Below are 18,889 nucleotides of genomic sequence, written 5' to 3'. Positions count from 1 at the left end.
GGGTATGTTTTTCTGTTTAAGCCTAGTTATTACTTAAAATGATCTTCATCTGAGGTCTCTTTTGCTAGTTATCATATTCACGTAATATACACTGAATATTGGAATCTCATATTGTTTGCGTATATACATGACTTATAGCCTCTCGCCTCTAATCTATATGTACATTTCTGAAGTACATTTTCGGTTCTATCATTTAATTTTGCTTATTTAAAATTTTAGTCCCTACAAAATTGCACTAAAAGCAATAAGTAAAATATGGTAAATTGACAAAATCAATTTTTTTATAGAAACTAATTAATTCAACCTAAATTCCTTATTAATAGCAAATTTGTTTTCTATATATGTGTCCTAAAATAAATAAATAAAATCAATCATTAAACAGTTAAATTAAATTAACAATCAGTTAAATTAAATAATTATATATTAAACAAAACAATAAATAGTATTATTTTAAATATAAAAAAAATATTATTCTGATTAATTATACATTATACAAACAGTTATATTTCATAATTTTAGTGTTTTATCCTGATAAAATTATAATACTTTAATAATAATTGTATCACCGCTTATATATAAAAAAATACTAAATTAAAAAGATATAATTTTATTACTACATTGGATACCGTTAAAATCAAACATCATTATAAATAAAACTAAATAATTGTCATGTGGTGTACCACGGGATTAAATCCTAGTTAAGTAAAACATATATTTAGACATGGATAAAGAATGTAAACAATTAAACATTGTTGGAAGCCTTAAGCACAATTCTAGCTTCATTTATTAGGTGAAGTTTAAGAACAATATAATTTTTCTCATTAATAAGAATCACAAACCTTATAATTATTTTCTATTTTATTACTAAACACAAACCTTATAAATTATTTTCTTATTTTATTATTGAACTCATCATATATATGATATGAATTTCATTGTAAATAATTTAGTAACCACATTATGAAAGAGGAGGCCATAATCCACAACAGTTGCATTGTTTAGGGTCTTTTCCTTGGGCATTATACTTCGAGCATATACCCTCTAACCCTTTACTCCTCTTCTTACACACAAACTCACAATCTTGAATAACACATAGCCCCATTTTTGTGTTAATTGGAAATTCGATACATCGATTCCTTCTTTTTAGCATCGCATTCACCATCACTCCTGTTATCAATACTTTAAATATAAATCTTAATTTTGATAATTAAAAAAGAAAATATTATTTCCATCTAAAAGTTGTTTTGAGAAGTCTTTCCCGCATAATGTTAAACAAAAACATATTGTACAAAAGTAATTTAAAAGTATCACATAAATTTACATTAAAAATACGGATCACCAATCTCTACAGGGAAAACGGCTTATTTTCCCTCCAAACTATGTCACTTTATCACGTGCATCCATGAAACTTTCTATTTTGCCTGTGCCCCCATGGATTATACTAAAATTTGAATTCCCTACATGAACTATGAAAATCCGGCGACAATCCACAAATCGTCAGACGATGTTACTGTGCCGTTAACAGGAGCTGACTAGGACAACACGTAAGCGATTGACGACGTCGTTTTGCCCACAAAAACGCGTGTAAACACTGAAACAAAACGACATCATTTCGTCAATTGGGGATTTTTATTCGATTTAGGGTTCTTATTCCCTCTAAAATCGAGTGGCAGATAGTGAGAGGAGAAGAGAAATCGAGATACTGGAGAAGAGAGAATTTAAGGTGAAAGGAGAAGAGAAAGCGTGAGAGAAAAGGAGTTTGTGGGGTTTATTTGGTCTGTTCGAGCAAAAATAGGGGATTCCATTTTCATGTTCGATAATGAGGTAAGTCGAATTGAAATCAAAGTTTCTTAGATTTCTTAAATTTCCGTTCAATTGAGCAAGCGAGTTTGATATATTTTGTATATAATTGTTCTTATAGTCTTAGATAGTCAGATTAACATGAGTAGCTAGTAAGATTATATAGTGTCCACCATGTGTTCGACGAAATGTGTGAATGAAAGAGTTCTAACATCATATTTGTGGACATTTGATGCAGTGGTTCTGAGGAGGTCCCAATCACTTTTGCTTGCTTTCACAGTGGGAAATTTGTAAAGGCTGGTCGACAGATTTACTATGAAGGTGGTGGTGTTCGGTACTTAGAGGCAAAACCCAGCGAGTTGTTTACACATTTGATGAATGAGCTTCCAGTGAGTTTGTATGGTCAGAGAGTTTGGTTTAAGTATCCTTTTGAAGGACAAGAGGAGCGCAAACCAATAGAAAATGGTGATGGAAATTTCAAGAAAATGTGTTTGGCGAGTTTGTGGACCAAACAAATTGACATCTTTGTGGAGCCATATAGCGATGGAGCTGAGTGTGATGATGATAACAGAAACTGATATGATCGTGGCAAGCAAGGAGCCAGAGGCTGCAGAGCAACCGGAGGTGGTGGGAAGGATCACTCGTTCAAGAGCTAAGGAGATGGCCAAGGAAGCTCATTCACTCATAGTTGACGGGTCATTCAACCTACCAAGGATCCAAGTCTTCAACATATCCACCTTGAAGACTTCACCCGGTAATGAGGACTAGGTAACTTAGGTGTGAAGTTTGTACTCTTTTTCCCATAGCTGAGTTTTGTCCCAATGGGTTTTCTCAGCATGGTTTTTAATGAGGCAAATGGATCACTACGTCGAGTTATCTAGAAATCATTACCAAAGGGGAATAATGTACTTCTGTACTAATTCAAGTGACTTCCGTAGTACTACAGGTCACTTGGACGTTTTGCTGTTTTCTTATTTCCTTAAAACGTCTTGTTGTTTTAGTTTTGCACTTCTTGTTGTTTGGAGTGTCGAGCCCTAGGGTGTTTAAAACCCAAAGCTACGCCTCTTTTGTTCTTTAGCGAAGAAGTATGTTGTAAACACGTTTTGTGAACTTTCTTCTCTCAATTTGAATTCTTGAATGCGTTCTTGATTTCTGGGTTTCTATACACTTTGTGATTCAGAAACTCTTCACTTGTTACAATCCATATCACCACCTAAATAATCTATCTCCATCTAATCATTGTTCTATCATTCGATCATCACCATATCCCTCAATATTCACGATCTCGCATCATCATCTCCACCGTATTTGCCACTTCCGCACCATCATCACCGAGTCTCATCATCATTCATCAGTCTACAGCCTTCATCAGAGTTTCTATCCTAGGGAGATCCTATCATGTGGTATCAGAGCCAACTCTGTGCCAAAGGCTAAGCGATTCTAAACCCTAATCTCTTGTGTTGTTTGCTTAATTTCGTTTGTTTAGTTTTAGGGTTTGAAATTTTGGTTGTTCATTTGTGTCTAGATCGAATTTTGTGAGTCTAGGATTTAGTTTTGTGTTGATTTCTTTGATTTTGGTTCGCTGTTTAACTCTTTGTGTCTTCGATTTGTGGTGTGTTTAGTATTCGTGTGAGTCTTGCTTAGTTTTAGGGTTTGAAATTTTCCTTTTTGTTCGTTTGTGTCTAGGATTCCGAGTCTTAGAGTTTATTTTCGCTTTTCTCATTCAAGGAACAACTTACTGCGAGTCTCTTCTTTAATTTGCAGGTACAATGGAGCTTTCTCCAGAAGCTATGGAAGCTTTGAACCAAGCCATGTCTAAGCAAATAGCAGAAGCAAACAAGTTAATGTCTACTCAGTTTCAGCAACAGATGGAGCAGCTCAGTAACAAGTTTGAGAAACAGTTCAAGGACATAGCTCACGCATCTAGTGCTTCAGAACATAGTTCTACAGAACCGCCTAGTCCTAATGAGGCCCTTCGTTTAGCTAAAGGAAAGGCTCACGCGGGAACCTCTTCCAAGCATACACGGGTCAGAACAGCTAAGTCACCTACTGGGGGAAGAGAGACTTGTTTCAATCAGAGGAGAAGCACTCAGGGTACAGAAAGAGAACAACGCAGAACCGGCAGAGATCATATACGCCCACAACGAGCTGAACAAGTAGCTGGGCATCGAATCTACATTGAGTCAGATAGAGAGTATTCTGAAGAAGAAGAAGTTTCAGATCATAGTCAAGACACAATGAGGAGAAACTGAAACAGAGATCATGGCAGGGATTATGATCCTTTGAGGCAGCAGCTGAAGCACCTTAAAATTCAGTATCCTTCTTTCCATGGAACCAATGATCCAGAAACTTATCTAGACTGGGAAAGGAAGATGGAGTCCAACTTTCAGGTTCAAGGTACTTTTGAGTTGAACAAGGTGAAGATAGCCATATCCGAATTCAATGGCTATGCTTTGTTGTGGTGGGAGCAGTTGGGGCTTACTAGACATCGACAGAGAGAGCCTGCTATCACTACATGGGAACAGTTAGTCACGCAGATGAGGAAGAAGTTTGTGCCTACACATTATCAGAGGGAGATTCTTAACAAGCTTAGGCGTCTCATTCAAGGCACTAAGTCTGTTAGAGACTACTATCAGGAGCTGGAAACACTTATGATCAGGGCTGATCTAAGGGAAAGTGAAGACATGGTTATGTCGAGGTTTCTTGGGGGTTTAAACAGAGAGATTCAAGACAAGGTAGAGTTGCAGGACTATGAGGATGTGCAAGAAATGGTACATAAGGCAGAGCTGATTGAATCGCAGATCAAGAGAAAGGGAGTAAGGTCTACATTCACGCCTAACATGTCCAAGCCGAGGGAGTTCAGCAAACCCGCCTTCACCAAGGACAGTAAACCCGTGACAGCCACAGTCAAAGAGGAGGTTAAAATCGACTTCAAGCCCAAGAGTAGTACCTCTACAAGTCATATTAGGTGTTTCAAATGCCAAGGAATGGGGCATTATTCCAGAGACTGTCCAAACAAGAAGATGTTTCTTCTTCAAGAAGGAGGAGAGATTGTGCCAGTAGACAGTTCAGAGAGTGAATCAGAGTCTGAACTCTGTGAAGAAGGTGAACCAGCAGTCATGGGAGAGATGTTGGTAGCACGCAGAGCTTTAAGTGTTCAGGTTCACCCAGATGATAGAGGACAGCGTGAGAACCTATTTCACACACGGTGTATGGTTCAAGACAAGGTCTGCACCTTGATCGTTGATGGTGGAAGCTGTACTAATGCAGCTAGTGAAGAGATGGTACAGAAGCTTAATCTCAAGACTACTTCACATCCAAGACCTTATCAGCTACAGTGGTTGAACAACAAGGGAGCTTTGACAGTTTCGCAGCAAGTGATGGTGAAACTAGCGATTGGGAAGTATGAGGATGAGCTGCTTTGTGATGTTATTCCAATGAAATCAAGTCATATCCTTTTGGGAAGACCATGGCAGTTCGACAGAAGAGTGTTTCATGATGGTTACACCAACAAGCAAACGTTTGAGTTCAAGGGACGCAAGGTTACTCTTCTACCGCTTACATCCAGCGAAATCTACAAGGACCAACTTCACATGAACTACAAGGATACAGAAAAAGTGTCACACAGCCTGTACATCAATCACAGCGAGTTCAACAAGCTATTTGATCCAGAGATGACCACATTCATGTTTGTGTACAAAGAGACACTCACCAGTACTAAGTCAGCAGGAGAGCTTCCACGCGAGATGATAGAGATTATAGAGGAGTACAAGGATGTGTTTCCAGAAGAGATACCTCCAGGCTTGCCTCCAATACGTGGGATAGAGCATCAGATTGATTTGGTACCAGGTTCAGCTCTACCGAACAGACCAGCTTACAGAACTAATCCAGTAGAAACTAAAGAGCTTCAGAAGCAAGTAGAAGAGCTGATGAGTAAGGGACATATCCGAGAGAGTCTCAGTCCATGTGCAATACCAGTATTGCTTGTACCAAAGAAAGATGGTTCATAGAGGATGTGTGTTGACTGCAGAGCTATTAACAATATCACAATGAAGTACAGACACCAAATTCCGAGATTAGATGACATGTTGGATGTATTATGTGGATCAACAGTCTTCTCAAAGATAGATTTGAAGAGTGGGTATCATCAGATCAGAATGAAGGAAGGAGATGAATGGAAAACAGCTTTCAAGACCAAGCAAGGGCTCTACGAATGGCTAGTCATGCCGTTTGGTCTCACCAATGCTCCTAGCACCTTCATGCGATTAATGAATCATGCTCTCAGACCGTTCATAGGCATCTTTGTGGTTGTGTATTTCGACGACATACTCATCTACAGTAAAGGTCTAGAAGAACACTTAGAACACATCCGCCAAGTTCTAAATGTTCTTCGTTCTCAATCCCTCTTTGCTAATTTTTCTAAATGTTCATTCTGTACTACTGAGGTTGTTTTTCTAGGCTTTGTTGTCAGTGCAGAAGGAGTTAGAGTGGACGATGAGAAGGTCAAGGCTATCAAGGAGTGGCCAACACCCAAAAACGTGGCAGAAGTCAGGAGCTTTCATGGACTAGCAGGCTTCTACAGGCGATTTGTGCAAGACTTCAGTACTATTGCAGCGCCACTTACAGAAGTTGTCAAGAAGAATGTAGGATTCAGATGGGAGGAAGCACAAGAGAAAGCGTTTTCAACCTTAAAAGAGAAGCTTATCTCTGCCCCTATTCTCTTACTTCCTGATTTTATGAAAACTTTTGAGATTGAATGTGATGCTTCCGGAGTGGGTATAGGTGCTGTTTTGATGCAGGATAGGAAGCCAGTAGCTTACTTCAGTGAGAAGCTAGGAGGATCGACATTGAACTATCCTACATATGACAAGGAGCTGTACGCCTTAGTTCGGGCTCTTCAAACGTGGCAGCATTACCTGTGGCCCAAGGAGTTCGTTATTCACACTGATCACGAGTCCTTGAAGCATCTCAAAGGACAACAGAAGCTCAACAAGAAACATGCTAGATGGATGGAGTTCATTGAGACTTTTCCCTACACGGTTAAGTACAAGAAAGGTAAGGATAATGTAGTCGCAGATGCATTATCCAGGAGGTACACTCTCATTTCTACTTTGTCTTCTAAGTTAGAAGGTTTTGCTGAAGTAGTAGGACTTTATGAGACTGACATTGATTTTGCTGAGAGCTATGGCAAATGCCATAAGTTTGCTTTTGTAAACTATTATAGGCAGGATGGATATATGTTCTTTAAGGATAGATTGTGTATACCAAGAGGATCCATGAGGGAGCTGCTGATTAAAGAAGCTCACGGAGGTGGACTAGCTGGACATTTCGGAGTGTCAAAGACTCTACTTGGACTGCAAGAACACTTCTATTGGCCTCAAATGAAGAAACACGTTGAGAAGGTTTGTTCTAGGTGCCATATCTGCAAAATGGCGAAGGATAAGGTACAGCCTCACGGCTTGTACACTTCTCTACCGATTCCTTCTCAACGTTGGACTCATATTTCTATGGATTTTGTTCTTGGCTTACCTCGAACCAGAAATGGTAGAGATTCTATTTTTGTTGTGGTTGACAGGTTTAGCAAGATGGCTCACTTCATTGCAAGTCACAAGACGGATGATGCTGTTATTGTAGCTAACTTGTTTTTCAGGGAAGTAGTACGCCTGCATGGAATGCCTCAAGTAATTGTCTCTGACCGAGATACCAAGTTTCTAGGACACTTCTGGAGGACGTTATGGGCTAAACTAGGAACCAAGCTTTCATTCTCAACCACATGTCACCCGCAAACAGATGGACAAACCGAAGTGGTGAACAGGACGCTATCTACACTTCTCAGGACCTTAGTGAGAAGCAATCTCAAATCATGGGAAGAATGTCTCCCACATGTTGAGTTCGCATACAATCACGCTAAGCATTCTGCTACCCTGTTTTCTCCTTTTGAAATTGTTTATGGTTTTAATCCACAATCACCTCTAGACTTGATCCCTTTACCTTTAAGTGTGAAGTGTAGCTTTGATGGCAAAGAAAAGGCTGAACAGGTGAGGAGGATACATGCTAAAGCTAAGGAGAACATAGAGAAAAGGACCAAGCAATATGAGAAGCATGCGAACAAGGGTAGAAAGGAGCTCATCTTTGAAGAAGGAGACTTAGTGTGGATTCACTTACGCAAGGAAAGGTTCCCAGAAGAGAGGAAGAGCAAGCTTCTACCACGAGCTGATGGCCCATTTGAAGTCATCAGGAGGATCAATGACAATGCATATCAGATTGATCTTCAAGGTAAGTATACCATATCATCTACATTCAATGTTTCTGACTTGCTCCCTTATTATGCAGATTCCGATTTGAGGACAAATCCTTTTGAAGAGGGGGAGGATGATATGATCGTGGCAAGCAAGGAGCCAGAGGCTGCAGAGCAACCGGAGGTGGTGGGAAGGATCACTCGTTCAAGAGCTAAGGAGATGGCCAAGGAAGCTCATTCACTCATAGTTGACGGGTCATTCAACCTACCAAGGATCCAAGTCTTCAACATATCCACCTTGAAGACTTCACCCGGTAATGAGGACTAGGTAACTTAGGTGTGAAGTTTGTACTCTTTTTCCCATAGCTGAGTTTTGTCCCAATGGGTTTTCTCAGCATGGTTTTTAATGAGGCAAATGGATCACTACGTCGAGTTATCTAGAAATCATTACCAAAGGGGAATAATGTACTTCTGTACTAGTTAAAGTGACTTCCGTAGTACTACATGTCACTTGGACGTTTTGCTGTTTTCTTATTTCCTTAAAACGTCTTGTTGTTTTAGTTTTGCACTTCTTGTTGTTTGGAGTGTCGAGCCCTAGGGTGTTTAAAACCCAAAGCTACGCCTCTTTTGTTCTTTAGCGAAGAAGTATGTTGTAAACACGTTTTGTGAACTTTCTTCTCTCAATTTGAATTCTCGAATGCGTTCTTGATTTCTGGGTTTCTATACACCTTGTGATTCAGAAACTCTTCACTTGTTACAATCCATATCACCACCTAAATAATCTATCTCCATCTAATCATTGTTCTATCATTCGATCATCACCATATCCCTCAATATTCACGATCTCGCATCATCATCTCCACCGTATTTGCCACTTCCGCACCATCATCACCGAGTCTCATCATCATTCATCAGTCTACAGCCTTCATCAGAGTTTCTATCCTAGGGAGATCCTATCAGAAACGAAGCCAATGAAGAAGTAATAGTTGGTGAGGATGAATAGTTTGATGAAGAAATAAGAGTGGAAAGTAATGTGGCTGGCTTTGTTGATGTGTATGATGAGTATGATGAGTATGCAACGCCAGTGGAATCAGGTGAGGAAGATGATGATAAGCAACAGTATGTTACATACGTGAAAGGCAGTGGTGATCTGAAGTTTAGACAAGTCTTTGACAGCTTAGAGGCATTCAAAAAAGAAATAGTGGACTATGTGTTGAAGACAGGAAGAAATATCAAATATGTGCGATGGGATAAAGATAAATCGGAACTTAAATGTGCAAGTGGATGTGGACATAAAGAAGATAATCCAAATGAAGATGGAACTGAAGGAGAGAGGCCAGAAACAACTGAAGGAGAGAGACCTGAAACAACTGAAGGAGAGAGACCAGAAACAACTGAAGGAGAGATGCCAGAAGAAGAAGAAGAGACAGAACCATGTGCATGGCGGATTTACTGTTGTTATGAAACTACATTGCAAAGTGGATGGTAAAAACTTTTAATGATGATCACAGCTGCAATGTTAGTGGGTATAGTAAGATAATCACTCAAGAGGTTATTGCTAGGTTGTTTGTGAATGATTTCCGAAAGAATCTGAAACTTATGCCTAAAAGCATTCAAGAAGAAATCCACAAATGTTGGAACTTGATTGCATCAAGTGATCAATGTAGGAAAGCAAAGGCAAGAGCATTGGAGATGATACAAGAAGAGCATGATGAGCAATACTCAAGACTCAAAGATTACAGCCTTGAGCTATTAGAGTAAGATCACTTTCTTAAATAATTGTTTTTGTGATATGCCATTAGTAATAGTTACTCTTTAATAAATTGTTTTTATTTCTTATTGTTCAAACGAAGGATCAACTGTGGAGGTAGAGACACTTGAGACAGAAGGTGGACTAGATATCTTCTACAGATTCTATGTTTGCTTTGCTAGGATTAAGAACGCATGGTGTAAGTATTCGCGACCAATATTTGGCGTTGATGGTTGCTTTCTCAAGTATTACACAAAAGGTCAGTTGTTGGCTGCAATTGGAAGAGATTCAAACAACCAGATGTATCCCCTTGCATGGGCTATTGTTGACAAAGAGACTGAAGACAATTGGTTGTGGTTCCTTAGCAAGCTGCAAGCTGATTTGAATCTGAGAGATGGTTCTGGTTTTACTATCATTTCAGATAGACAAAAGGTAAGTATATCTTATAACTAGCTGCAATGATTCTGAATATTTCAGACTCAGGTTATAACTCAATTGTTTGATGGTTGCAGGGCTTATTGAACGCTGTTTCTCAGCTACTACCACAGATTGAGCATCGTATGTGCGCAAGACACATATATGCTAACCTAAAGAAGAATCATCCACATAGAGCTGACATGAAGAAATTATTCTGGAAAGTTGCAAAGAGTTACAACAGCGCACAATATACCAAACGGTTGGAGAAGCTGAAGATGTATGACATGGGTGTGTACGAGTCAGTCATGCAGAAGAATCTAAAAAACTGCAGTCTTGCCTATTTCAAACCAACAGCCTCATGTGATGATATAAGTAACAACAGCCTCATCTTTGCAGCATGAACACAAAGAGTTTATGATGACATAAAGCAATGGAAATTTGTTGAGTCACTTTATATTACAATAAATTTTTTATTATGAACCACAACCACATATTCAATATATTAAAGAATTACCCAATATAGGTTAAAGAAAGGTTTAATTATACCTTATGAGATTAGTTCATATATCTGATCATTCTAGATCTTATATGAATTTGACATGAAAGTGCTAAATTTGATATTGTGGAATTCTTTAGAGAAAACTAATTTTGGTACAATTTTTTGAACTTTATGATTAAAATTTACTTTTTTGTAAAACGATTATATATAATATATTACGATATTTTGAAATGTATATACTAACCTGACATAAGTTCGATGAAGATAGTAAGAACGGTAAAAGAGAATTGAAGGATCTTTTTCATCCACGATGATAAAAATGAATGGATAATCTTCAAAAATTTATAGAGAAATAACTAATAAGAAATGTTACTTATATATATATATATATATATGTATGGAAGAAAATGGATGTGTTTCACACAAAACATGTCTACTTTGAGCTTACTCCCTTCTTTAATTCCGATCTAAAAGGATCTTGATTTAGTCAATTCATTTTTTCTCATCTGTTGTTGTGTTTAAATTTTAGACCCGGTCATTTTTTACTAAAATGTTTAGTTCGAACAAAAGCGATGAAATGTTTTATACAACTATAGTTTGTGCTTTTTAGATATTTTGAAAGTTTTCTAGGAATTTTTAGAAACTCTGTAAAGATTGTAATGATTGATGTTAGCTTAGTTAATGATATTTGGATTGCTTGCCATCTAGTATATATTTATTAGCAATCAATGAAGTAGCTCATCCAGTCAATCCTAGCTACAACGCGCGCGAATCGATCCATTCTTCTGAACCATAAAGAAAATAAGATACTTCTGCTAATGAAATTTTTCCATGTGCTTTACTTTGGTGAGATCCAACACTATATCTAGAAACCATGAGATTCTACCTATCAACCAGAGGCTTTCATACTCTTTCCCAACATCATTTACACACACATGAACCTGTAGATCGACGAAATTATTTTTATCTGACCGGACTAACATAAACGATAAATCCCAAATGGATTTTGTTTCTTTGGTCTTAGGCGTATGTTGAAGACCTGTTATGTCAATCCATGGTTTGCAAGAGCTCCCATATTCAAGGCGCAACAACAATTTTCATATTAGACCGTAAACACCATCAAAACCAATGAGTATTTTTCATTTAATTTTGAAATCATGGTGTATATCCTTTTTTAGATTTGGTTTTATATTTTTGATGTTGAATAAGAAAGTTTTTGTTAGAATTTTATTAATTTTGTCAGTAATTTTTTTTTTTTGTGCAGAATTATATAACATAGAATACAACGACTATTTTATTTCCAATCTGCGTTATGTAACAAATTTTTCTTCTCGTAAAAATTGCCAAAATGTTTAAATATAATAGTCTGCAAGAACATTATATATATATATATATATATATATATATATATATATTAATTAATAATAGAAGATATATACTTTAAAATACCAATAAACCAAAAATTTCTATTATAGTCCAAAAATACCATCATTAATTAGTTTTTTGTTGACAATACCATTACAAACCTTTTTAGTATAAAAATATCACAAACATTAGAAATGATTTTTATAAAGTTAATAATTTAAAGATTTAGGGTTTACATCAATCATTACAATTTTTACTAAGCTAAGATCGGTCATTACAATTGTAATAATATTTTGGAATATTAGGCGTTTTAGTACGTTTTCGAAACATAATTATCAAACTAGTACATTCACTATTTATTATTAGCAAAATCCATGTGACCACTGTTTACAAGACTCTCTGACCCTCACAAACATTTGATATTTACACAACTTGCCATTGAGACATGTTTATCGATAAAACCAAAAAACAAAACAAAACAAAATGATTTTAGTTTTCTCCCATCTCTGTGAAGTTGATGTTTGTTTTCTTAAATTGACTTCATGTTTAAAAACACGGTCGTTGAGGCACCGATCAATCGCTTGGGAGCGGGACTCTTCCGAGATTTTACCCAAATCGGAAGTAAAATCGAAAAAATGAAAAAATAATAATTTTTTCATTGATAAATGATATATTTTTCATTGATAAATGATATATTTTTTTTGCTTGATGTTGGGTTTAACATTTAGTTATCAGAAACAGTTGAAATAAAGAAGAAATCGATGGAAAACAAGTAATTTATTGACCGACGGCCATGAATTAGAGCTGCAGGTTCAGAGTGGAGAAGAGATCTGAAATTGACGATTTTGCCCTTCATTAATAAAATTAAAAAAAATGCACAAAATGGACTCTACGGAAGTTGAACTAGTGATGTCTAACAATGCAAACAGATTACTAACCAACTGAGCTGTCTCTATTTCTACTGAACTACATGCAACTGAAGTATATAACCTCCAAAATTGGAAATATTATTAATTATAAAAATATAAAATACCCTAATTAAAATTTGTTTTCTAAAAATTTTCAGATATATAAAAATAATGCCTTTAAATAGAGATGTGTACGAGATATATTATAACTATACACACATATATGGTTACATCAATCCGTACATTTATAGAAGAGTATGGGTTATAATAGATCCAAAATCTTCGTTTTTATGGATTCACATTTATGGTTATAATCTATCCCGTACACATATATATGTCATAATGGACTTAATACAACCCGTATACATATTTTGGAGTACGGATAGCAATGACTCAGTTGTACATAATTTTCAACCCGTACACTAATATGAGAGTACACATATATATGTTTTCAAATAAATATGTGTACGGATAGATTATAACCGTACTCATATTTATGGGTACACCAAAGTGTACAGACAATACAATCCGTACATTTATAGAAGAGTATGGGTAATAATTGGCTTAATACTACCCGTACACATATTTTGGAGTACGGATAGCAATAACTCAGTTGTACATAGTTTTCAACCTATACACTAATATGAGAGTACACATATATATATGTTTTCAAATAAATATGTGTACGAGATAGATTATAACTGTACTCATATTTATGGGTACACCAAAGTGTACAGACAATACAATCCGTACATTTACAGAAGAGTACGGGTAATAATTGGCTTAATACTACCCGTACACATATTTCGGAGTACGGATAGCAATAACTCAGTTGTACATAGTTTTCAACCCGTAAACTAATATGAGAGTACACATATATATGTTTTCAAATAAATATATGTACGGGATAGATTATAAGTGTACTCATATTTATGGGTACACCAAAATGTACAGACAATACAATCCGTACATTTATAGAAGAGTACGAGTAATAATTGGCTTAATACTATCCGTACACATATTTTAGAGTACGGATAACAATAAAACGGGCCAAGAAATTAAGCCCAATTATAAGTACACTGGATTCAGCCCATAAAATTCCCTCTGCTTCCACCCTCTCTCCTTCTCCTCGGGTTCCACCCTCTCTCTCTCCTCTAACAAAACCAAAAACCCACGTAGGACTAACTAGTAATCTCTACCAATCTCCTATGTCCCACCATTATGTTCTATCTCTACTCTCCCCTATCTCACAGCCACCCACTTTTTCGATTGTAAATAGTACCTGTATGTATTTAATAATTATGTTTCATAAACGTACTAAAACGCCAACATTCCCTGATATTTTCTGAAATACAAAATAATAATAATTAAAAATATATATATAATTTAGCGATATTTATAAAAATTGTTCTATTTTTATCACAAATTAAACAACCGGAAGTCAACCCAAATAAAATAGAACCATCATCTTTCAGTGGTAGGGATATTATATATTAATCATGACTCATGAGTCATGAAAGACTTTTAAAGAGAGAAGTGGTCGATGTTGCGCCACTTTGGCGTTAACGTTGACGTTTTGAATATATAGAAGAAGCAATAACATACTAACCTACAGTCAACAATTTCTGCTCCATTCGTTTTGACCCCCATGTGATGCCATTTTGGAATCTTCCACCTAAGTTATTATCTTTTCAAAATCTTATTTGTCACAGACAATAAATAAATTTTACAAAACACCGAAGTCTAGCGAGAGGGCAAGGTTAAGTTGACCAAACTATAATGTTTATCTCCTGATTTGATTGGTCATAACTCACAGGTTTTTGGCTGCATATAGAGTCTACTCGGTCAACAAATTAAATTTTGTATTTTCTTTTAAATTCATAAACAATAATTTCCAACTTGCTGATTGATATGCGTTTTGACCGACTTCTAAAGATATCACGTTCTAGAATTGATAAAATTTTGGTTATAAAATCAGGCTCTTCCCATTATAGTAAACACAAGTCATGAGATAAACCTCAAAACAAAGGATAAAGTTTATTAAAAATAATAATGAAGACATTAGTTGCGAAGTGTTTCCTTCTATTGGCTCTTGTATGTAGCTGCAGCAGATTCAATATGGGATCTTTGCAACAAAAATTCAAACATCTCAGCAAGCAGCAAAGTCTCCAAGAACATCGATTCTCTTCTCGCTACCCTTGTCTCAAAGACTCCTTCGCAAGGTTTCATGACCACAACTTCCTCAAGTTACAACGACAAAGAGAAAGTTTATGGACTTGCTCAATGTAGAGGAGACATCAGCAAGACCGATTGCTCGACGTGCATCCAAGACGCGGCCAAGAAAATCCGCGAAGTCTGTCCTGACCAATCCGACTCACGAATCTTGTACGATTTCTGCTTCTTACGTTACAGCCAAGAGAATTTCATAGGGAAACTTGATACGGGCGCTGGTCTTATATACTACAACGTTGCTAACGTAACCGAAACCGATCCCAAAACGTTCGATAATGAGCTTGGGGCACTCTTTGACAAAATAAGGTCTGAGGCCGTTTTGCCTAAGAGTCAAGGTTTAGGTAAAGGTAAGAAAAAGCTGACACCTTTTGCGACACTAAACGGTTTGGTCCAATGCACGAGGGACTTATCCGAGTTGGATTGCGCTCAGTGCTTTGCGACTGCTGTCGGGAGCTTCATGACAACTTGCCACAACAAGAAGGGTTGTCGTGTTTTGTATAGTAGTTGCTATGTCCGGTACGAGTTGTATCCTTTTTACTTCCCTCTTGATCCGGCTAAAACCGGTCCTAATGTTGGTAAAATTTCCTCTGTTCGTCTCTCGCCATAGTCACAAAATCTAATACAAGAATAAGTCTGAATCCAAAGAAAGAGTATGCTCTTTCCTTGTTTCTTCTATAAGATGTAAACAAGTAATTGGTCTTCGGGATTCCATCATGCGTACAAATAATTGGATCTTATACTGTATGTTTAATTTCTTTATCCTAAAGAAATATGTCATCCCTATTAATATAAACAATATCACCATCTAATTTCATGATTGATCAGACGTGGAGGTGTCAACTTTTGGTTACGTTTGTTTAAAAGTGGAGGCACAATTTTGTTCCACAGCCTTACACTAATGGTCTTCACTGTCTCTTAATCAGAATATAACCCAAGCATAATCTTCATTAAGTACACAAAACTCATCGGTAAGACCATTTACTAGACTCGAACTCATCATCGCTGTCCCCATAACCATCCGCATCCTCTCCATAATCTTCATAATCATCAAACTCGTCGTCTCCAAGGACCCTTCTCACATGTCTTTCTGCAGTCTCCTCGTCTTCTGATTCATCAGAGGCTTCACTCTTTTCTTCATCTGTTTCATCATCATCATCATCATCATCTTCTTTTTTTTCTTCCTCCTCGTCTTCAGAGATCTCATCTGGGTAATCGTTCTTTGGGTGCTCTTCAGCTGAGTCACGCAAATTAAAAAAAAAAAAAAGTAAGTACTACTTCTTTCTTGACTTCCGGTTTCTATGTCACACAGTACACAACCATCAATGCTCAACAATGCCAGTGATAACTGCTCAATGTTTAACTCATAATAAAAAAAAAGATATCTAAGAGCGCTGGAAAAGCAAACGCCACAGAACAAGAACTACGAAATTCTAGTTAAATAAGAGTGGATATGAACATATGGATGGTTAAAAAGTGTACCATTTGAATCATCAGAGTCGTAGTCTGATTCATCAGGTCCATCGCAGAAGTCATCTTCATCCTCGACTATGACACTGAAAAAAAAAGACCCAACAACTCATATTAGCAGCAGGTGACACAAGAGACAAAGTGAAGTAGTCCTCGGGAAAACGAATACGCACAGAGGAAACTGGCTCTTGCAACTATCTTCGCTGACATCCATCTCATCGTTCACAGCATAATAGTCATAAACATATTCTTCAGTGCGACTAGAATGAATATCAGCCTCAATCTCTTCAGCTGCTGTTGGAATACACTCTCTGAGAAGAGGCAAGAAACTAGCGAGCATTTTCTGGTCCTCCAAGGAAGTAACCCTACGGAACAAGAGTGCAACTTTAAATACCGTGATTCTTAAACTACAGCTAAACTACTTCTGAATCTGAGATCTCAATTACAAATACACATACTAGGGAACTTACTCTTGTGCAGTGTCTCGTCTTTCTTCAGCATCAACACGAAGAATGTCATAGAAATGACACCTATCATGGATACCTTCCTTGTTTCCCTTCCTACTCCGCCATATCTGCTCAAACCGAGCATTCTCTGCAGCAATCTAACAGATAGTGGAAATTTTGATTAAATTATTACCGAAGTCTCAAGTTAGTTATCTAAAAATGGTATTAGATCTTCTCCTAAGATGTTTATCTCAGAGAAACTGTTTGACCAATAGGCAGATACCTGTTGCAGTTGTACAGCTTTGGTCAGGCGCTGATCCTTTCTCTACAGGCCAAAACGAAAAGGAATTAAACCATCATACGAACAAAGTTCAAGAGTTTGAGAATCTTGAATTAGGACTAAGAGTTCTTAAAACAAAAACAATGTACATTGTCTTTCTTGAATGAAATTTTCCGTTCGTCAAACTTTACTTTACTGCCACTTTTGTCATTAAGATCAGACTCCTGCAGAACACAAAATGATGACTATCAGAACAAACAAACAACAACAATAACGTGCAGGGTTTGTAACTCAACCGGAATAAGAAAGTTCACTAACAAAGAAAGAGTGGATAATGTCAGCCGTGGTATCATAGTCCGTGACTGTCTCCAAATGCCGCACTAGCACCTTCTTTGGTTTCACGTCCTCTGACACAGAAGAACCTATATCCACATAAACAATACTGAAGTTTCACAGAGTCCAAACCATAATCACATAAGCACAAAGATCCAGAGATAATATAGTATATTACCTCTCTCACCTGAATTAGAAATAGAAAGCTGTGATAAAGCCAGAGTCTGCCGTTTGAGTGGTCTTTCATTTATCTCCAACCCTAAATGCCAAAACAATATCAGTTTTTCACCGTCCACACAATAGCTACAAACAGAGAGATCAACTACCAAAGATCAAAACAGAGCACATCCAGCAAAGAGAGAGAGAGAGAGAGACGAAACTTACAGAAAGCATCGAGCAAAGACTGTCCAACTTTTCGCTTAACTCTAACAATCACAGGCTTCTCTCCTACCTCATTCTTTTGAGTAGAAGAACCTTCACCCACCGCATCCATAGTGAAACCGCTGCTAAACATAAAGAAACCAAAACTCAACTACTATAAAATTATCATTCTTTTAGAAAGGAATCTGGAGATACAGCAACCCATATGGAAAGAGAAACCATCCACACTCAGGCTTAAACCAAGAACAATCTTACTGTGCTTACGACTGAATTGGGAATTTTAAAGAAAATAAGGTCAAAGGTTCCAACTTCCATTGTACAGTGTTAGTAATCACATAGACACACAAAAAGATTGATGCTTTTATCGCTTCACCAGTTAGAAACGAACACTACTCTCTATAAAAACGGCTAACAAAAAAACCCACAATTCAGCACTGTAGAAGCAGCTAGATTAAGCTGGAATCGTTGTTATAGACAGCTCATGGAGGTCTCCAGTTTTGAAATTTACTTGAAGAATCAGGTAGAGAGAGAAGAGAAACTTACCCTCTTTTCGTTGAGGTTTTTGGTTTTTTGATTGATTGATTGATTGATTGATTCGAGTTGAGCTCTACAAAAAGACTGAGAAATTTAGAGAGAGCCCTAATGCTAATGGTGGGAATGAGAGAGGTCGAAGAATTTAGCTGCGTTTTTTTATTACAGACTACAAAAGAAAACGACGCCGTTTAGTTTGTTGTTCGGTTTTCCATAATTTTGTGATCGACCGGATTGAATTC

At 37.0% G+C, this 18,889-nt stretch overlaps 2 protein-coding genes and 1 pseudogene across 5 annotated transcripts; 1 reads left to right on the top strand and 2 right to left on the bottom strand.

Annotated features, from left to right (window-relative positions):
* On the bottom strand, positions 946 to 11,009 carry LOC109131294 (defensin-like protein 147). Its single transcript, XM_019242052.1, has 2 exons — positions 10,949 to 11,009; positions 946 to 1,167 (listed from the first exon to the last, which is right to left on the bottom strand). Exons 1-2 carry the CDS (start codon positions 11,007 to 11,009, stop codon positions 959 to 961), a joined length of 270 nt encoding a protein of 89 aa, XP_019097597.1. The 3' UTR covers positions 946 to 958.
* Positions 15,015 to 15,920, top strand: LOC104770906 (annotated as a pseudogene).
* On the bottom strand, positions 16,038 to 18,889 carry LOC104770907 (RNA-directed DNA methylation 4-like). Of its 4 annotated transcripts, none has more exons than XM_010495378.2 (10): positions 18,660 to 18,889; positions 18,120 to 18,241; positions 17,914 to 17,994; positions 17,721 to 17,824; positions 17,552 to 17,626; positions 17,406 to 17,447; positions 17,147 to 17,280; positions 16,850 to 17,041; positions 16,689 to 16,762; positions 16,038 to 16,443 (listed from the first exon to the last, which is right to left on the bottom strand). In XM_010495378.2, the coding sequence occupies exons 2-10, from the start codon at positions 18,226 to 18,228 to the stop codon at positions 16,172 to 16,174; spliced, it is 1,083 nt and encodes a 360-aa protein (XP_010493680.1). In that variant the 5' UTR covers positions 18,229 to 18,241; positions 18,660 to 18,889; the 3' UTR covers positions 16,038 to 16,171. The 4 variants fall into 4 exon arrangements, with proteins under 4 accessions (XP_010493680.1, XP_010493681.1, XP_010493682.1 ...); XM_010495379.2 differs by having other exon boundaries at positions 18,120 to 18,238; XM_010495380.2 differs by having other exon boundaries at positions 17,923 to 17,994; positions 18,660 to 18,888.

The sequence above is a fragment of the Camelina sativa genome, chromosome 20 (assembly GCF_000633955.1).
Source record: "Camelina sativa cultivar DH55 chromosome 20, Cs, whole genome shotgun sequence".
In the NCBI taxonomy this organism is placed as follows: Eukaryota; Viridiplantae; Streptophyta; class Magnoliopsida; order Brassicales; family Brassicaceae; genus Camelina; species Camelina sativa.
The sequence above is the reverse complement of the archived record's forward strand: the minus strand, read 5'-3'. Positions and strand labels throughout refer to the sequence as shown.